This window comes from Platalea leucorodia, assembly GCF_965183815.1.
Source record: "Platalea leucorodia genome assembly, chromosome: 9".
Taxonomy (NCBI): Eukaryota; Metazoa; Chordata; class Aves; order Pelecaniformes; family Threskiornithidae; genus Platalea; species Platalea leucorodia.
Window position 1 is genome coordinate 29,622,239 of NC_138831.1, and position 17,527 is coordinate 29,639,765.

General features: G+C 42.1%; 1 protein-coding gene across 3 annotated transcripts in view; it reads right to left on the reverse strand.

Annotated features, from left to right (window-relative positions):
- The window catches only part of NPTN (neuroplastin), a 60,911-nt gene that overhangs the window by 26,081 nt on the left and 17,303 nt on the right, over positions 1 to 17,527 (reverse strand). For all 3 annotated transcript variants that reach the window (XM_082322424.1, XM_082322423.1, XM_082322425.1), the window contains exon 2: positions 1,753 to 1,921. In XM_082322424.1, coding sequence (XP_082178550.1) covers positions 1,753 to 1,921 — 169 coding nt within the window. The remainder of the gene's footprint in view (positions 1 to 1,752; positions 1,922 to 17,527) is intronic.

A 17,527-nucleotide genomic window follows, 5' to 3' on the forward strand; every position in this document is an offset into this window, starting at 1 on the left:
GACTGTCTTACAGCCTGCCCACCTTACTTCTTTCTTCTCCAGGGCATTAAAACTGAAAGCAACGTTTAATTCTTCCTTTACTGAGGAATTTGAAAGGAAAAATCCACCATGGCTTGGAACAGATTATAGAGAAGTCAGCCTCAATACTTCGTTTCCTGAATAATAATTTGCGATTTTCAGTAACTTTCATGCAACGTACCTTTTGTACCACTCAAGCTGGTGCTTTTGGACAAGACTGCTCATCAAGTTAATTGCTAGATAAGAAAGCAGAGCCTTTAAAGCTCAGACCCAATGTTAAACATTGTACTGTGGAAATAACAGGATGTAATTATGGAACTAAATGAGACTATATTTTTAACTGCAAAACTGAACAGATAACGCAAAGTGAGCTAAAGTGGAAAACAAAAGGAAAAACTTGAACACATCTTTATCAGAATCAAACACAACTTCCATAATCCTGTGGATGAAAGGATGCTTTGCTAAGGCAATGAAAACCTTGAGTATTTCTTAATCCTGTGTCAGCAAGCAACATTAGTGTGGTAAAGAGCCCGCAGTACTCTGCTAGAGACAGAAAAAAGCCAGTTGAATGTGTAGGCACGTTTCCTTGCTTTAGTGCAGAGACAAGGCACAGTAAACCAGATACTCTATAATATAGCAGGCCTTGCCCAGACATAAGCACCTCTTTCTGACATAACAGCTGAGTAAGAGGGTCAGAAGTGGTCTAATGTCTCCAAAGAGTAAGTTACCACCAGTGGTTAAAACATGCCTTAAGTGACCTTCATCTTAGCTTAACACTGAACAGAAAGTTGTATTTGCTATCCATGCTGGCATCAGGTGAAGAAAATGGAAGGGAAAAAAAAAAAAAAAAAAGGCAAGAAAATCAAATATACAAAACAGATCTCTGATGGCATCACTGAGCAAGCTTCATATGCTCTAATCAACTCCACAGCAAGCAAGCCCTGTTTCAGGAATAGAGAAACCCTCAAAAAATTTATGCTCGATGCAAGCTACAGTGAAATGAAAGAGGTGGTTCTACGCCTTCTGTTCTCCTTCACACCCTTGGATGGAAGGTAGAGACAAAGCCAGAGCATGCGCACATGGAACAGATTAATGCTGAAAATGTGGATGTACTGACAAATAAGAATCACAAGTGATACAGCTGTACTGGTTTAATCAAGATTTGGTATCATTTCGTAGCAGTGGTCTGACAACTCATCTGTAACAACTCAGACAACGCTGTCTTTCATCTCCCAAGGCCAGAAAATGACTAAAACAGCTGATTTCAGCAGTGATTTATGTGCTGCATTTCCCTGCATAATAAAAATGCACAGCTGCAGATCCATCTTTATGTAGATATAAGCAAGACAGAGACTGCACAATATACTTGGAGAAAAAGAAAACTAGACTATGTGTCTGTGCCTATGTCCACACATCATGTATACTCTAGAGAAGAACTAAATGAGTTTAGATTGAAAAAGAGAAGTTTACCGTATGTTTTTGTTGACGTTTTGTTTACATGAGCTAGTTGGGACAGCTGTAGCCAACAATTTTTCCAGAATCGTTCTTCTAACGCTATTCACAGATGTACTGTTTGCAGAGCCTCTAATGCAGATCAACTCGATTTGTCTGACCACTGTCAGGCTGAACCAGGGACCTTGGAGTCCCAACATCCCATCACCTATCCCAAAGCTGTAAGTCTACCAGGTCTGTCATTCTCCAGTGTAACATGAAGACTATTTCAAAGAGACTTACTTGTATTCTGTAGTGTTTGAAGATTTTCTAGTGCCAGGGATCTCCTCTCCGTTCTTCACCCAGTAACTGGCAGAAAGGGGGCTGGGACTTGTGGTGAGGTTACACTGCAATGTGACAGCCGGACCATACAGATGAATGACTACATCCTCGCTGGCGTTGATCCTGGGCTCTGAAATGAAGGACACATTAAATAGCAACAAATCTTCACTGGCAATTGTGCCACACTAGTCTAAAATTCAAAGGGGAGTCGGGAAGGGAAAAAGAGTACACAAGGAATGTCACTGCACTAATTTGGGAGACATCAAGAAAGTCACAATGAAACAGCTGACTACTAGTGAAAGCAACACCTTATGGATCAGCACCCCTACATGGAAAAAAAGAGATTTATTTTAGATTGTTTATTTTAATATTTGACATCACTACAGATTTCTGTGCAACATTATTAATTATTTTTTACACACTACTGACCATAACATGGGAAAACGCTTGTCCTGTGATTATACATAAGAGATCAGCTGGTCCTTTGGAAGCAACTTCTTTCTGGCTATTACTTGGTTCCTCTACTTAACTTTGATTTTTTAAAACAAACCCATTTTCTATATAGAATAGCTCTCAAAGTTAGGCAGTCTTCTGAATAATATTTCTGGACTTCTCCCTGCAAAAAGACTACTGTCTACCTATGGAAAATATCCTGTGCACACAAGGTATTTCAAATAGCACAACTTCTGATGTCTGAAATTCGAGCAAGCACACAGTGTGAATAAGGCACAAGTTTGATGAAGAATGGCTGAAAGCAGCCCTTAATGCTTAACAATAAAAAGTAGAGAATACACAGCATGTTAAAATTAGAGTTGGGAACTATTTTGTTTCTAAAGTAACCTTAAACATAAACATTTATGAAGAAAAAAAATACATGAGCCTCATTGCATAAACAGACCACAAGAGTTACATACTTTGCTGGTTGCATTAGGAACTGAACTCAGGCTGATTCATATTACAATCTTACCTGGTAACCTCAAATTCACATTTTTTAGGGCAAAGCCTTTCAGAAGTGGTAAGATTAGTATAAGGGCACTGTCTTGACATTTGATAACCACATTTTCTTAAGATCGTGCAGTTGGCTATTGCTCCTTAACAAATAAGGCTGATGAATTTTTAGAATAGTCAGAAACAAATAATAACAACTTTAACTTGGAAAAAAGACCTTTCTATTGAAGGTCTCATGGCTCACAGCTAGTTTCAAGTATTCTGTAAATAAAACCTTGAGCACAGGATGACAGAGCTTAAAGGAAATTTAAGAATTCTTGCTATTAGTCTTCCAAAAATATCTAGATTTAGTATTGGCTATAGTTACAGCTTGAACTAAAGGCCACTGCTGCAGCAGTCTTCACCATGTAAATGCTACTGCATCCTCTGTCTTTGATGTATTTCCTTACTTTAAAGGGTGAAATGAATTCCAAAGAGGTAGCTGTTGCCAGCTGCTCATTTCACCGACCACGCTGCCGCAGCGCCAACCTCTCTGCATGCGAGGGCTGCCTCCTCTGCATTCTGGTCGGCAGCGAAGTGCAGGAGGGTGAGGACGTCAGTCAGTAATGAACATCTTCATGATTTTTGCAAGTCAGCAAAGGATTTTTAATCCTGTAAATTTTGTTATGCCTTGTGGTAACATATTTGGAATTGAGTCATACCCATGCAGTCTTTTGGACATTCATCTGCAAAGCACTTGGAAAACAAATTATGAAATAGAATGAGGGAAAGTGGAAAATACCAGTACTGTCAGAAACGTTGCATTTTTCATCACATAAAACGTTCATCCACTCAATAGTACAGTACTTAGATTATTGCCCAGAGAGGCAGGGAGAAAAAATATCTACCTACTAATAACCTGACAAAGCCATTTGACTACTGTATATCCTTTCCCCCTTTCTTCAGTAGGCTGCATTTAATTGCAGAAAAAGTGGCAGGTATTGTAGTAATGGAGGTTTTGTTGACACTTCTCTTAGACACTTTGCTATTATCACACATTTTCAACTGTGTTTCTGCCTCATTGTCCCCATGCTGGGAATTTTAACCATGCAAGGATCTGTTTGGTTCCTATGCAGCACTAAATTGTTTTGTTAAAGCCATACCATTACAGGACTGCCCTGTATGCTTTTCCATCCCCCACAAAAAGCTTGTGTGCATTCTCAGAAAAATACTAACAGAGCTCTGGAAATATTTTTAGCAATGTGTTTGAAATAGTAATTCGGTATCAGAACATTTATCTAGAGAAATAAACTTTTGCTAGAATTCACTGATCATGCTGGGTTTTGTTTTAAACATTTTTCTTTGATGATGAAAGCAGTGTCTTCAAGTCTGTAGTCTGTGAAATAAATGCAGTGTTTTCCTTTTAGGAGGAGGATGCTGGCAGGACAGGCTTCAGGCCACTGTAACAGAGACTGCAACGCATCTAGCGAGCGCTGTTATAACAGATGCTGATGCTGTCTGTGCTGTGCTGAGACACAACCTAAAGCGGTGATCAGCCTGCAGCAATCCTGGAAACGGAAAGCATACACGCTGCCATCAGAAAGCATTACACAAACGCTAGCAACAGGAAAAAGTCACAAAAAAATTTGAATCTAGTCCCTACAGAAACTAGAAAGTTAAAGACTTCATCCAGAAGGGTTTTCACAGTGGTAATCTTCTGGTTTTCATATTCTGTTGATAATGCACTCTTCAGCCTCTACCACTGATGAATCAGAACATACAAAAAACCTGCCTGGAGCTCCAATGACCACTTCTGCTAATTCGCACCCATTCTTACCTATGTCTCTGCTAAGCTGTGATGTCCAGACAATATTTACAGCTGTCTCAAGCTTGCTTTGCTGGAGTTTGCTGGGGCCTTTTGTGTCTGACTTGCAAATTTTTGATGTTTTAGGATTAAAACAAAAAAATTAACAGCGACTGGAGACACCTGCAGTCTCATTTATATCTTTTACCTGCATTTATGTTGCTTTAATTTATTAAAAAAAAAAAAAAAAAAGAAAAGAAAAAAAGGGAGGGGAAGGGGGGGAGGGAGAAAAAGGGGGGGAAAGGAGAAAAAGGGGGGGGAAAGGAGAAAAAGGGGGGGGAAGGAGAAAAAGGGGGGGGAAGGAGAAAAAGGGGGGGGAAGGAGAAAAAGGGGGGGGAAGAAAGGGGGGGGGAAGAAAGGGGGGGGGAAGAAAGGGGGGGGAAGAAAGGGGGGGGGAAGAAAGGGGGGGGGAAGAAAGGGGGGGGGAAGAAAGGGGGGGGGAAGAAAGGGGGGGGGAAGAAAGGGGGGGGGAAGAAAGGGGGGGGGAAGAAAGGGGGGGGGAAGAAAAGGGGGGGAAGAAAAGGGGGGGAAGAAAAGGGGGGGAAGAAAAGGGGGGGAAGAAAAGGGGGGGAAGAAAAGGGGGGGAAGAAAAGGGGGGGAAGAAAAGGGGGGGAAGAAAAGGGGGGGAAGAAAAGGGGGGGAAGAAAAGGGGGGGAAGAAAAGGGGGGGAAGAAAAGGGGGGGAAGAAAAGGGGGGGAAGAAAAGGGGGGGAAGAAAAGGGGGGGAAGAAAAGGGGGGGAAGAAAAGGGGGGGAAGAAAAGGGGGGGAAGAAAAGGGGGGGAAGAAAAGGGGGGAAGAAAAGGGGGGGAAGAAAAGGGGGGGAAGAAAAGGGGGGGAAGAAAAGGGGGGGAAGAAAAGGGGGGAAGAAAAGGGGGGGAAGAAAAGGGGGGGAAGAAAAGGGGGGGAAGAAAAAGGGGGGGAAGAAAAAGGGGGGGAAGAAAAAGGGGGGGAAGAAAAAGGGGGGGAAGAAAAAGGGGGGAAGAAAAAGGGGGGGAAGAAAAGGGGGGGAAGAAAAAGGGGGGGAAGAAAAAGGGGGGGAAGAAAAAGGGGGGGAAGAAAAGGGGGGAAGAAAAAGGGGGGGAAGAAAAAGGGGGGGAAGAAAAAGGGGGGGAAGAAAAGGGGGGAAGAAAAAGGGGGGGAAGAAAAAGGGGGGGAAGAAAAAGGGGGGGAAGAAAAAGGGGGGGGAGGAAGAAAAAGGGGGGGGGAGGAAGAAAAAGGGGGGGGGAGGAAGAAAAAGGGGGGGGGAGGAAGAAAAAGGGGGGGGGAGGAAGAAAAAGGGGGGGGGAGGAAGAAAAAGGGGGGGGGAGGAAGAAAAAGGGGGGGGAGGAAGAAAAAGGGGGGGGGAGGAAGAAAAAGGGGGGGGGAGGAAGAAAAAGGGGGGGGGAGGAAGAAAAAGGGGGGGGGAGGAAGAAAAAGGGGGGGAGGAAGAAAAGGGGGGGGAGGAAGAAAAAGGGGGGGGAGGAAGAAAAAGGGGGGGGAGGAAGAAAAAGGGGGGGGAGGAAGAAAAAGGGGGGGGAGGAAGAAAAAGGGGGGGGAGGAAGAAAAAGGGGGGGGAGGAAGAAAAAGGGGGGGGAGGAAGAAAAAGGGGGGGGAGGAAGAAAAAGGGGGGGGAGGAAGAAAAAGGGGGGGGAGGAAGAAAAAGGGGGGGGAGGAAGAAAAAGGGGGGGAGGAAGAAAAAGGGGGGGAGGAAGAAAAAGGGGGGGGAGGAAGAAAAAGGGGGGGGAGGAAGAAAAAGGGGGGGGAGGAAGAAAAAGGGGGGGGGGAGAAAAAGGGGGGGGGAGGAAGAAAAAGGGGGGGGAGGAAGAAAAAGGGGGGGGAGGAAGAAAAAGGGGGGGGAGGAAGAAAAAGGGGGGGGGAAGAAAAAGGGGGGGGGGAGAAAAAGGGGGGGGAAGAAAAAGGGGGGGGAAGAAAAAGGGGGGGGGAAGAAAAAGGGGGGGGAAGAAAAAGGGGGGGGAAGAAAAAGGGGGGGGGAGAAAAAGGGGGGGGGGAAGAAAAAGGGGGGGAGGGAAGGGGCGGAAGAAAGAAGGGGGGGAGGGGGGGAGAGAAAAAAAGACAAAAACCCGCAGCAATTGGACAGTCCTAGCCTGATTTAATTCTAGAAGACAAACTACAAATGGAATACTACTTGGACAGCAACATCCAAAGGATGCCCACTTGAAAGAGCAAGATGCTGAAGAGTCTCTTTTTACACAGGATTTAAACTGCCCATTTTATGTAAGAACATGTTTTTAAATTAAAAAAAAAAAATATTCATAATTGAAGCTCTTTATCCAAACTAGGAATGAGATAGAAGCTAGATGCTAGTTCTTGGGTGCTAACTTTTAAAAATCAAGTCACACTTGACCTCTTTGCATGCAAGTTTTGGGATTTGAGATAACCTGTGATGTAAAGCACAGTGAAAAGAGGTTGCGCTCTTTTGATACATATGATGATGTTCCCTTCCAGTGATGCCGATGCCAAATAAGGCCAGCAGCAAAATGGCCACCATCAGCCGGAAACTCCGACACTGTTTAGCCAGAAAACTCATTTCAAACTGTGTTCACACACACAATGCGGCATCTGAGACATTTTAGGCAGCTCCAGATCTGTCCCATTTTCCAGGGATAGCTTGGAAACCTGCTTTACCCCTTATCTCTGCTTCCAGCATGGCCACACAGCAGTTTGATGTCCAAGCGGTCTGTTTCCCAAGCAGCAGCTGATTAGATCTCTTAACATACACAATATTACAGAGAAAAAGCATTAAAGTACTCTGTTCAACGTTTCCTCCCCTATGAATAAAACACAAAAGCAGAAGAATTATCCCGGGCACAAGGCACTTAGCAACGAAGTCACGATACACACTCAGAATTAGTAGCACCAGATGCAACAAGACCATGTTAACTGGGGAGGAAGATGAAAGGTTAAACTTTAATCCCCGGAGCAGGTTAGTATTAGTATAAATGGCCTCAGAGAGGAAAAACCCACTTTCCATATGGAGACATCTTCACAGTAATTAATTCCCAAATGGCAACTTTTCATATGAAAAGGATTTTCTCCCTCAGTAGGTTACTAAAACTGACTAGACACAAAGAGAGGAGCACAGGACCACTACAGACTTGTCACACAAGAAAAACTAAAGGTCTTAACAGGGGCAGTGGGGATTTCCCAGAGACACTACTTCCTACAAGACAATTTTTTTAGTTTTGTCTTAAGGTAGTATTATTTCCTAAAATTACGTGGCTCTTGCTGTTGTAGGTCATGCAAACAATCTACTGATCTGAGTCCTTTGGGACCTCAAAGGACAAAGGAGGGATCAGGCATTAAGACTGAAAGCTGAGCAGGTTTGAGCTGAACGGCCCGATGCCACTTAAATTTTCAAGTTAATCCACATCATAGGGTTCACTGTCTATTTTTCCACAAATATCAATGTTGTTTCCATTTTCCAGAGGGAAGGTCTCTGACCCAGCAGTGCCGACTGCAGCACCATGCTTTAGAGAGAGTTTTGGAAGTTGCTTTTTTTTTTTTAAAGTATCCAAAAACATAACTGAGACATAATCACAGTTTGACAATTTTGTACCCAGACAAAACTCAAAGTGGTACATAAAAGGTTTATTTATGCACAGAGCACAATAGCAAGACAACACCTGTGCTCTACTTTTTGCCCCTTTAGGACATTGAGAAATCACCGAGAAAGCAAGTTGTCTTGTACCTCCATGCAGCAGGCTCACATTGCAGATTTAATTCACTCTACCTGTAACTCACTAGACATTTGCTTCATCTTGTTTGCAAATGCAGGAGTTTTGCATCTTACATAAAATGAAATAGGGTTCTTCTCTACTGACTCTGATGATATAAGTTTCCAAACTTCTCTGGGACTGCTTTAAAAGCGAGCTAAACGCAGAAAAGTCTTGTAACAATAGAAAGTCTTGTAACAAAAAGCAATTCTGGGTCAACCATATTCTCTGCTTTTGAAAGCTTTTCTGCTGCCAAAAGTTGCGTTCTCAGATGAAAGTAATTTAGCTAAAGTTATTAGTTCAACACTGGGGGAGGATATTCCCCCCCCCTCCTTTCATAGGCTGGATTAAGAATAGCTGCATCAGTTCAGTGCTGCTGCATCAAAGAACTCATTAGGAACACGCTGCTGTTCAGAAAGGAAAAGAAACACCACGACTTCATGGAAAAATCTAAACATTAAAGGTCACATATAACTGAAAGGGAAGGATTTGTATAGAAGCATATATGACACCACAACCATGTGGAAGGCATTCAGAGAAATTCCAAGAAATAAAAATAAAATGGTTAGATCTGGGAAGAACACAGAAATCAAATATAAAGGCACTCACAGAGAAGCCAGCTTTAGGGTGGCTGGAAACCTACTACAGAACTAAAGGAGGTAGGGAAGAAACACAAATTCAACACTGGGCTTGTTTTCGCACAGATGCTATAAACAGATCCATAGATTTTCCCAAGTCCTTTGATCCTAAAGGGAAGAGACACAGACGGCAGACAATGTCAGCACTACAGGCGGAGGAGTGGTCTTAGGTTCAAAACAACAGGACAAGGTAGCAGGGTTTTTATCGGGCTGACAGGAGGGTAAGGGTCACTAGACTGCCTCTAGATACTACAGTACCACTACTGTAGGGTGCCGGACTCACTCTGAAGGACGCTTATAGTAGCCTGGGCTCGAATCCACGTTATGGAGGGATTTTGCCTCAAGTCATTCCTCCTGGGATCGTTGCTGGCCCTGCACTCGTAAGTCCCAGAGTCTTCCAAGGTAAGGCGGGTTATTCTCAGCACACTCACCCCATTCGCCCCGTAGGCAGTGTTAATGGTGACACGGCGCTTCCGAGCGCCATCCCACAGCTGTTTGAAAGACTCAGCCCGGTTGACTTCAGCATACCACCACTGGATCTCTGGAGTGGGGTTCCCAACCACATCACAGTACAGTTCAAAGGCGTCCCCCGTGAGTTTAGTTTCTGACATGGGCGACTTGACAAACCCAGCTAGAGGGAGGGGCAGCAGAAACGCAGTGACAGAGCGGCAGAAAACAAGAGATCTCAAAGAACAAAGCAATGAGGTGCAGAAAACAAAGAGTTAGATAAGACATTAGCATCTACAATAACACAACTTTCATAGAAAAAGCACAACATGGAGTACTTGTGGATGGAGGTCGACAGTTTGGGAGCAGCGCACTCCCAACAGAGCATTCACGGGAGGCACAGCTTCACAGCACCAAGTGCTTATCCTCGCCACTCCGGGGGAACCAACTGTGGCAGCTGTACTTGGGAAGCCACGGGCTGCAACGCACACCAGCTAGGAGGTACCTCCAAGCCACAGACCACACTGATGGGTTTTCAAGCCTTTTTCAGTTGCGTGGACCTTGTAATTGGCAAGTGTTAAGTGTTCATGCCCAGATGTCTTTTCTCTGAAGAGTTCTCTTGCTCTACAGGACCTATCTACAGGACGAAAAAGGGTAAAACTCTAACCTTCTGCCCTATGCAGCTCGCAATTGTGAACTCTGCTTTGACCTTTTCTTCCATCTATTTTGGACTTCCAAGGCAGGGAATTCCCCAAGATACAAGTGACCTACTTTCCCTGAAGTAGTTTGATCACTACAGCTCCAGGAATCTTACAACCTTCTAAGGTAAAGGGAATTTCAGTGGTATATACAGGCCAAAAGACTGTGTCATTAGTTAGGAAACAGACAGCATCAAAGGTGCTTCGATAGACCACACGATTTTTGCCTTCTGAAATGAGATGCTGTGCTGACATTTGTGATCAGGCCAAAATATCCTCATTATAGCATGAAATCCTTCAATACTTACCAGCTTCAGAGCTGTGTTAAGAGCACAGACATACTAAGTTGTCCTTCAATCCTATTTTCAAAGGTATCTGTTGAAAGCAGTGTTGCCTTAAAGCTAGTCTCTTCCCCCACCAGGCCCCCCCAAAACCAGAAAGATTAGAATACAGCTGGCCAGACAGATTATGCAGCAAAACCCGTCATATTGCTGTGTTCCCTGGGCAGCAGGACTTCTCATCAGCAAGCAGAGTTAGAGTGCCACACAGCTGATAAAACTCAGATTGTTTCATCCCTCTCCTCAAATTCACGGCTTATTTTCAGGAAGATGATTGAAAGACAATTCAACAGATTTTTTAGAAGAGGGAAAGGTGGACTTAAAGCCCTAGTAAAATTTATGATGCACACTCATTAAATAACATTCCCCCTGCCCATCGTTTGACCACACTCATGAAACAGCAAAACAAACAGTTGTACATTGACAGACAATTACACGGGGAAGTTTGCACTACAGGTGCATCTCTAAAGAATCATTTGGGCAAGAAAACAAGACCAAGAGTCTCTACAGCACACGCAGAAACTGTCCCTTGCTGGCACAGTCCTGTTTGAAGAGCAACTGTGCAGCAGCTGCAAATAACAGCTACAAGAACAAACACTCAAAACCAAAAAATATTAACCTCAGAAATTGTTTCAATTACAAACTCATTTGACAAGGATTCTCCAGCCTTGTACTCCAGCTCTAAATGAGGTGAGCTCTACGCGCAGTAGAAATACCACAGCAAATAATCCATTGCTGCAGGGAAAGAGAGGAAAAGCTACTGCACTAGAAGTGCCCTAATTACTAGTAGTTACAAACCGCGCTAAGACCACCATTGTTGTTTCTTGAGGTTAACAAGGATCACACTGTTTTCACACTGCTGCTTGAGTTAACACAGGAGACTAGGTTATGATCTTGCTCTGCTGGACATTTCAAGGGATGCTGAACAAGGAAGACTTTGTATTCCCATAGAGGCATACATGAAACAGCGAGACCAGCATCTATCTCAACGTGGTTTACTAGACGCAAAAGGCTAAAGCAGTAGCATATGGCATAGGCTAGCTTCTTTCCAGATCTTAGTAGTTCTCTCTCCTATATGAGAGCCTTTTTTTCCTACCTTCCAATACTGAAATGCCACTCACAGCCAAAGAGATGACGGTAGCTCAGGGAAGACTGCTCAGAAAGCGATCCCCCTTCTACATGTTCCCAGTTTCCACTAAACACTGATGCACAAAGATGATGAACTGTCGTGAAATGCATCCCTGAAGTCAAAGGCCGCAATTCAATCCTACTTCTCCAGCTGTCCCAGCTACTAAGCAACCATTTCTGCAAGAAAGGCTTCTTACCTAGCCTTTGTGGCAAGGATGAAAGGGGTGTAATTGTGTATTTTAAAACAATCATTAGCTGCACTGTTGCTGGGGCTACACAATAGACATGTGGTATAAAAACAGTACTGTAAATCCTCTTATTAAAAGGAGTATCAGTAATTTGGTTTTGAATCTGATTCTGCATTCACTAAGCTGTTAAGAGTACTATAACTTTTGCACAAAGCCTCAAAATAATTTAAAAAGATGAAACTGGACAACTGCATCAAAAGGTCTCTTTTGTAAACATTCTCTGGGTTTAAGTTTTAAACCTTATGTTTCCATCAGTTTCAAATTCTATTGAAAAACAATGTCTTAGATTATGATAAATTTCAATGCAACAGTCTATCGTCATATGAGTAACCACATCATCAGCACAGATACTCCATAATGATGGCAAAGAAAACACACAAACTGGATTTGGTGGCCCTCCCTACCCCATCGAGAAATAAAAGTGCTCCTTAGAAAGGTATTCCAGGTTAGAATAAAATCCTGGAAGGACAAATGGGAATGAAGGTGGTAGAAAAGCCTCCATATGCAGATTAATAAAAACTTAGCATTACAAAGGACTGGCAGTGCTATTAAAAACTCTACACAAGAGCCTTGGGTTAATGTTTTGCATTTTCAGTCATTCAGAAACAGCAAAGGCAATACATCAAACAGCATCAGTAAGTTGAGGCGATGCTTCCAGCTACTGTACATCTGCCAGAGGGCCATTTCCAATTAAGATATCTAGCCAGAAGCTACAAAAAAAGCTGAAATCTGCCAGTACCAAGCAGACATTTTAAAAAAAAAAAAAAAAGGGGAAAAAAAGGAAACAAAGAAAAAAGGCTAAACATTACAGAGAATGCTCCCTGTAACACAACAGGAGTCTGGAAACTGAAGTAGTGCTTTTTGGCAATTGTCAGCGATTTCCATAATTGTTCAAAACCAAACAGAAAATGACACTATACAGATTCCATTGCTTACATAAGAGGCTTTCAGAGCCCAACAGTTTCCTTACTTGGTCTTCTCCAAGCACAGTACTCACTGCTTTGTTATTACCATGTTCTGCACAATTCTAGAGACAGGAGCATCAAAAGAACAAATACATACCAAGATGCAAACAGATCAAGCCAAGAGGTCAAGGTTTTGTTAAAGTGATTATATCTGTTTAAAACTGAAAACCTGCCTTTATTTGTAATTTACAGCTGTCTTATTTCCAAAGTGTAAACTGCAGGAAGCACTGGTTGCAAGAATGATTTTCAGCTTCAGCTTGCAAGTGTCAGCCCCATACAGAATGGCAGAGCAAACTGTGGCCAACATTCAGAAGCTCACAAAGGTCAGGGCTCTTGGGAGGGTGAAGGAAGGAGGCAATAATCCATAGATCATACTTTAAGATCATACAGACCCATGGGAAATAGCAGAATAGCCCAAATCTTAAGTGACCCCTTAATGTCCAGTACAACAGAAATAAGCACCTTGCAGTGCTTCCAAAAAAATATTCATATTAATATTATAATTTATTCTATTGTCATAGTATTGACAGCTGTATTTATTTCCTTATAGGCATCAATAAGTTATTCTGTTACACAGTGAGATTTCCTCATTAAAATAAAAAGTGTTGTTTTGTGATTTTTTTTTTTGAAGGCTAATTGCTATCATGCTTAAAAGAACCAGGAAAAATCTATTGTTAAATATGCGTCACAAGGTCTTTACAAGTTTTCATGATGTTCCAGAATGCAAGAAAGAGAATGCATGATGGTCCACAAGGTGTAGCTATTCAAACACACTATTATGTTTCCAACCAATTTTTTTTTTGTTAATAACTGATGGTTGTCTGCCCGAAGGACAGAATGAAGAACAAGTGTCAATAATATTAAATCACTTCTGAAGTTATATTTGTTTATTGAAGATTTTATCTCATCCACCAATTGTGAGGATAAAGGTGAGAGGGAAGCAATGGACTAATGCTTTAAAATTAGAGAAGCAAATTAGTCTCTACATAAAACTCTGCCAAAGATGAATGAAGTCTAGTGCACAGCAGGGCTCTTCACATTTGCAAAAACTGTATGTTAAAATTTGTACTGTAGTGAAGAACCACTAAATCCAGATTAAAAAAAAAAAACGCATTTTGAAAGACAGGTGCACTTGAACTGGGAGTGGGGTAGAAGCTAAGAGCTATTCAAAAGAGCAGCCAAAAATTTCCATATGCAGTAAGAGAAACATGTACAGCAGACTCTCTGAGCCAGAAAGCTGGAAAGGCTCCATATTAAATAAATCTAGAGTTCACAAGAGGAGAGTGGACAAGAAGCCTAAAGATGGAGAGTTTAAATGAGCATAAAAGCTTAGCTTTACCACTGCTGAGAAACCTGTTTTCATTAATGAGGCTTTATCAATGAAAGACACCTTTTCAGATTATTTTTCTTCTGCCAATATTTATGAGCTACCTGTCGGCCAAAAGTAAGCGAGGCCAAGCCAAGCTACTTTCCAGCTTTGGCATATAAATGAATCGCAGTTTTACATACTAGCATACCCCTTCCAACTTCACACGGCAGCAGCACCCTTTCCAACTGCAGCCATTTCCCTCACTGACAGAAACCAGAGAAGAGTCGGCAACCCAGTACCTCTTGGAGAAGGAACAAGGCTTATCCTCTTGCTGACATGATCTTGTAACTGTAGGATTAAATATAGCATACAACTAGAAATTTATACATATTAGAAGCGCATGGAAATACTTAACTATAATTTTGACCAGCTTCTGAAGCCTGTAAAACAGCTTGTGTCTACCTTGGCTGGAGCCCAAATGAAAAAGAGACACAAAAGACAATTCCTGAATAGCTTAAAACAAGTACCACAATGACCAGAGCTTCCCCACTTCCTCACCTGCTAGAATGAACACACAAAAAAGGATCTTGATAAAGAGATCAACAGTTCTTATAATATATGCTAGCAGCGATCTGCCAGTCTAAGAATATACAGAAAGCAGTACCTGACAAAACTGAGTTGCAGAAACGATTGCGCTATTCCTTTAAATAACCTTTTGTTACTGAAATTTATCACAAGATGCACTTGGTTGCAAAAGAATCAATGTCAATGGCACTGGAGAAGCAAAGCAGGGAGAATATTGATCTTCCCAAGTTAAAGTCTGGTCTAAAGAAAGCAGTTTAAAGAAATAAAGCTAGGTTTTGCCTTAAGAAAATGTAGATAAGTGCTAGCTGAGGAAAAGAAATGTTAAACCAGTCCTGGTAGAAAGACTGAAGCAGCCAGGTTTAAATGAAATACCGGTTTTGCAAAAAGCCCTAACAACATAGAACAAACTAATTTCTCTAGGTTTTATTTGTATCAAGCATGAAGACTAAAGCTGAAAACAAGCATAAAACCATCAACATCAAAGAGCAAGAGGAGACTGTCTTGAAAAAGGAGTCTGCAAAGATCGGGAAACAAGAAGCTATGAAGCCCAAGAGCACAAGGGGCTGATCAGAGCAGTTCAAAGCAGGACACAGGCACAAGAACATACAAAGGTGACCCAAATGAAGGAAATGCAATGTATTTCCAAGGACGTTTTCAACCACAAGGAATACAGCTGTAACAAAGCAATTTTTACAGTCGGGGGCAAAGCAGTGCACATCTCTGTCAAGCAAGATAATGCTCCTATCCTGTCCTGATCCTGTCTTTATCTTGTGGTGAATTCCACCTATATGAAGAAAGAAAACACGGTTCAAAGCTCAAAAAAAGAGAGTTTGCAAAGCTAGTGCAAAAATAAACCTGGTTTTCAGCATGAACGCACAATACACAGATAAAATGTAGACTGCTTAGGGACTGAATGTTTTACAGATTGTCTGTATTTACAGTGAAAGCCATCATTTAAACAGCAAGAGGCTGATGTTTTCTATTTGTCCTGTTAGCTCACCATATGTCTGTATTTCACTGCTTCTCCACTGCTCTCAGGCCTTTAGCACGCTTCTGGAGATTCTATCTCTGTGCATTGGTTGAGAGCTTTGCCTGCAATTCCACTTATTTATAGACTGAATAAAGTAGAGCTAAGCTAGCCCTTTTTTTGTTTCTCTGTCTCTGAAAACCCATTAAAAATTTCCTTACTAATATAGAGCAATTCATTTTTGTAAATACATGCCTTCAGGACTGCCTTGCCTAAATGGAATAACAAAAAGCCAACTATCTTTGCCAAAGCGAAGTTTTATATATTCTGTAGACCAGTGTTATCCAAAATGCTCCAGATGAGATATTTATATGTTACTCTAGCAAATGCCATCACCCTCGGTATCAAAGTTCTGTCACCAAAAATAGGCATTAGGGTTGAAGCTTTCAGTGAGGTCTCTTCATTAAACTGTTTTCACACCTTTTTCCTAATGGGTATTCTGGATTATGCCGTCTGTTGGGTTTTGTTCTGGGTCTTTTTTTTTTTTTTTTTAAATTCTTCCAGCTTTTCCCAGTATCCTAGGCTCCGCACAGGTAAAGTGAAGTGAAACTTTACCATCACTGGCACAGGCTTCAGAGTGACTAGATAAATCACTTGATCTTCTGTAGTGGAATTAAGAAAAAACTGCAGTTAGGAGGATTCAAAAGGTAAGAATATAATATAACCAGATGCAAACACTTCACATGCTGAAATGCTGTATTTGTCCTGCCTCAGAGACAATCACCTTCTTCCAAGTCTGGTTGTGACACCAGGACTCAGGGGTACAAAGTGTGGTTGGAAGACCAGAGGATGAATGATGAGGCAGACTGCAGTTTCAGGAAAGGGGATGAAGCTAAGTGCTAGCTGTAAAAAACTTAATTAAAATATGAATGCACAATTATCTTGGGCAGTCCACAAAGTGCCTCTCAGCTGGCTTTGCTCTGCCCTCCTTTTAGCTTATTTTCACCTTTATTACATGGCAACAGTCTCACTTACAACTTGCATCAGAGTATCAAAGAAAACTACAATAAGAAGCTGCCCTCCTCCTCTCCCTCTCCATTTTCCCACTGCACCCATCAACCGGGCTTCAAAAACCTGATCACCAAGTGTCTGCTACTTAAACTGGTACTCTGTCTAATTAACACCTTTTTCTTCTTCACTGAAGGGTGTTAATTAAGTGATAATTTTTTTGAGGGTGGAAAAAAAACACCATCACTTTGTCCAAGTATTGCATTTTTACTTCATTTAGGATGGAAAAAAGGCAGCCTAATTAATGTTTAGTTTCTTTCCAATGCTCACCTTTACTAAAGCAAAGTATTTGAAATTAGTCAAATCTACAAAAAAGTGACAGCCAGCACGCCAGCTGGAGGAGAAGGGTGAAGACACCTCAATTCCATGGAAAGTGCTAAAGCATCCTGCCTGTTTTCACTTCTCATCTAGCAGGTTCGATGGCTTCCCATTCTTTTATCACTAGAGAGCATGGTTATTAATCATACCACTGATAAGAAATGGGTTTGGTCTTGATCACTTCACTGGCAAGAGATGGGTTTGAGTTGTACAGTGCACTCCCTGTCCTCTTTGCTGAGTATGGCTCACCAGCTGCCCTTGCAGCGGTAACCATCACGTCAGACAGCCTTTGGCTGTAGTCTCCTACATGCACCGCACCAGTTCCACGAACTAAAAAATTGGCCTTACTTTTCTTGGTCTGCTTTGCCCTACTCTTTAGCCACCTACAGAAGTAGCTTTAAAAGCAGCACCTTGACATTTGTATCGGATATCCAGATGAGCCTATACTGTCTATAAGCACACTTGGAACTGGAGCAATACATGAAATTAATTCCTGCAATCTCATCTTGGAGCTTTATATAGC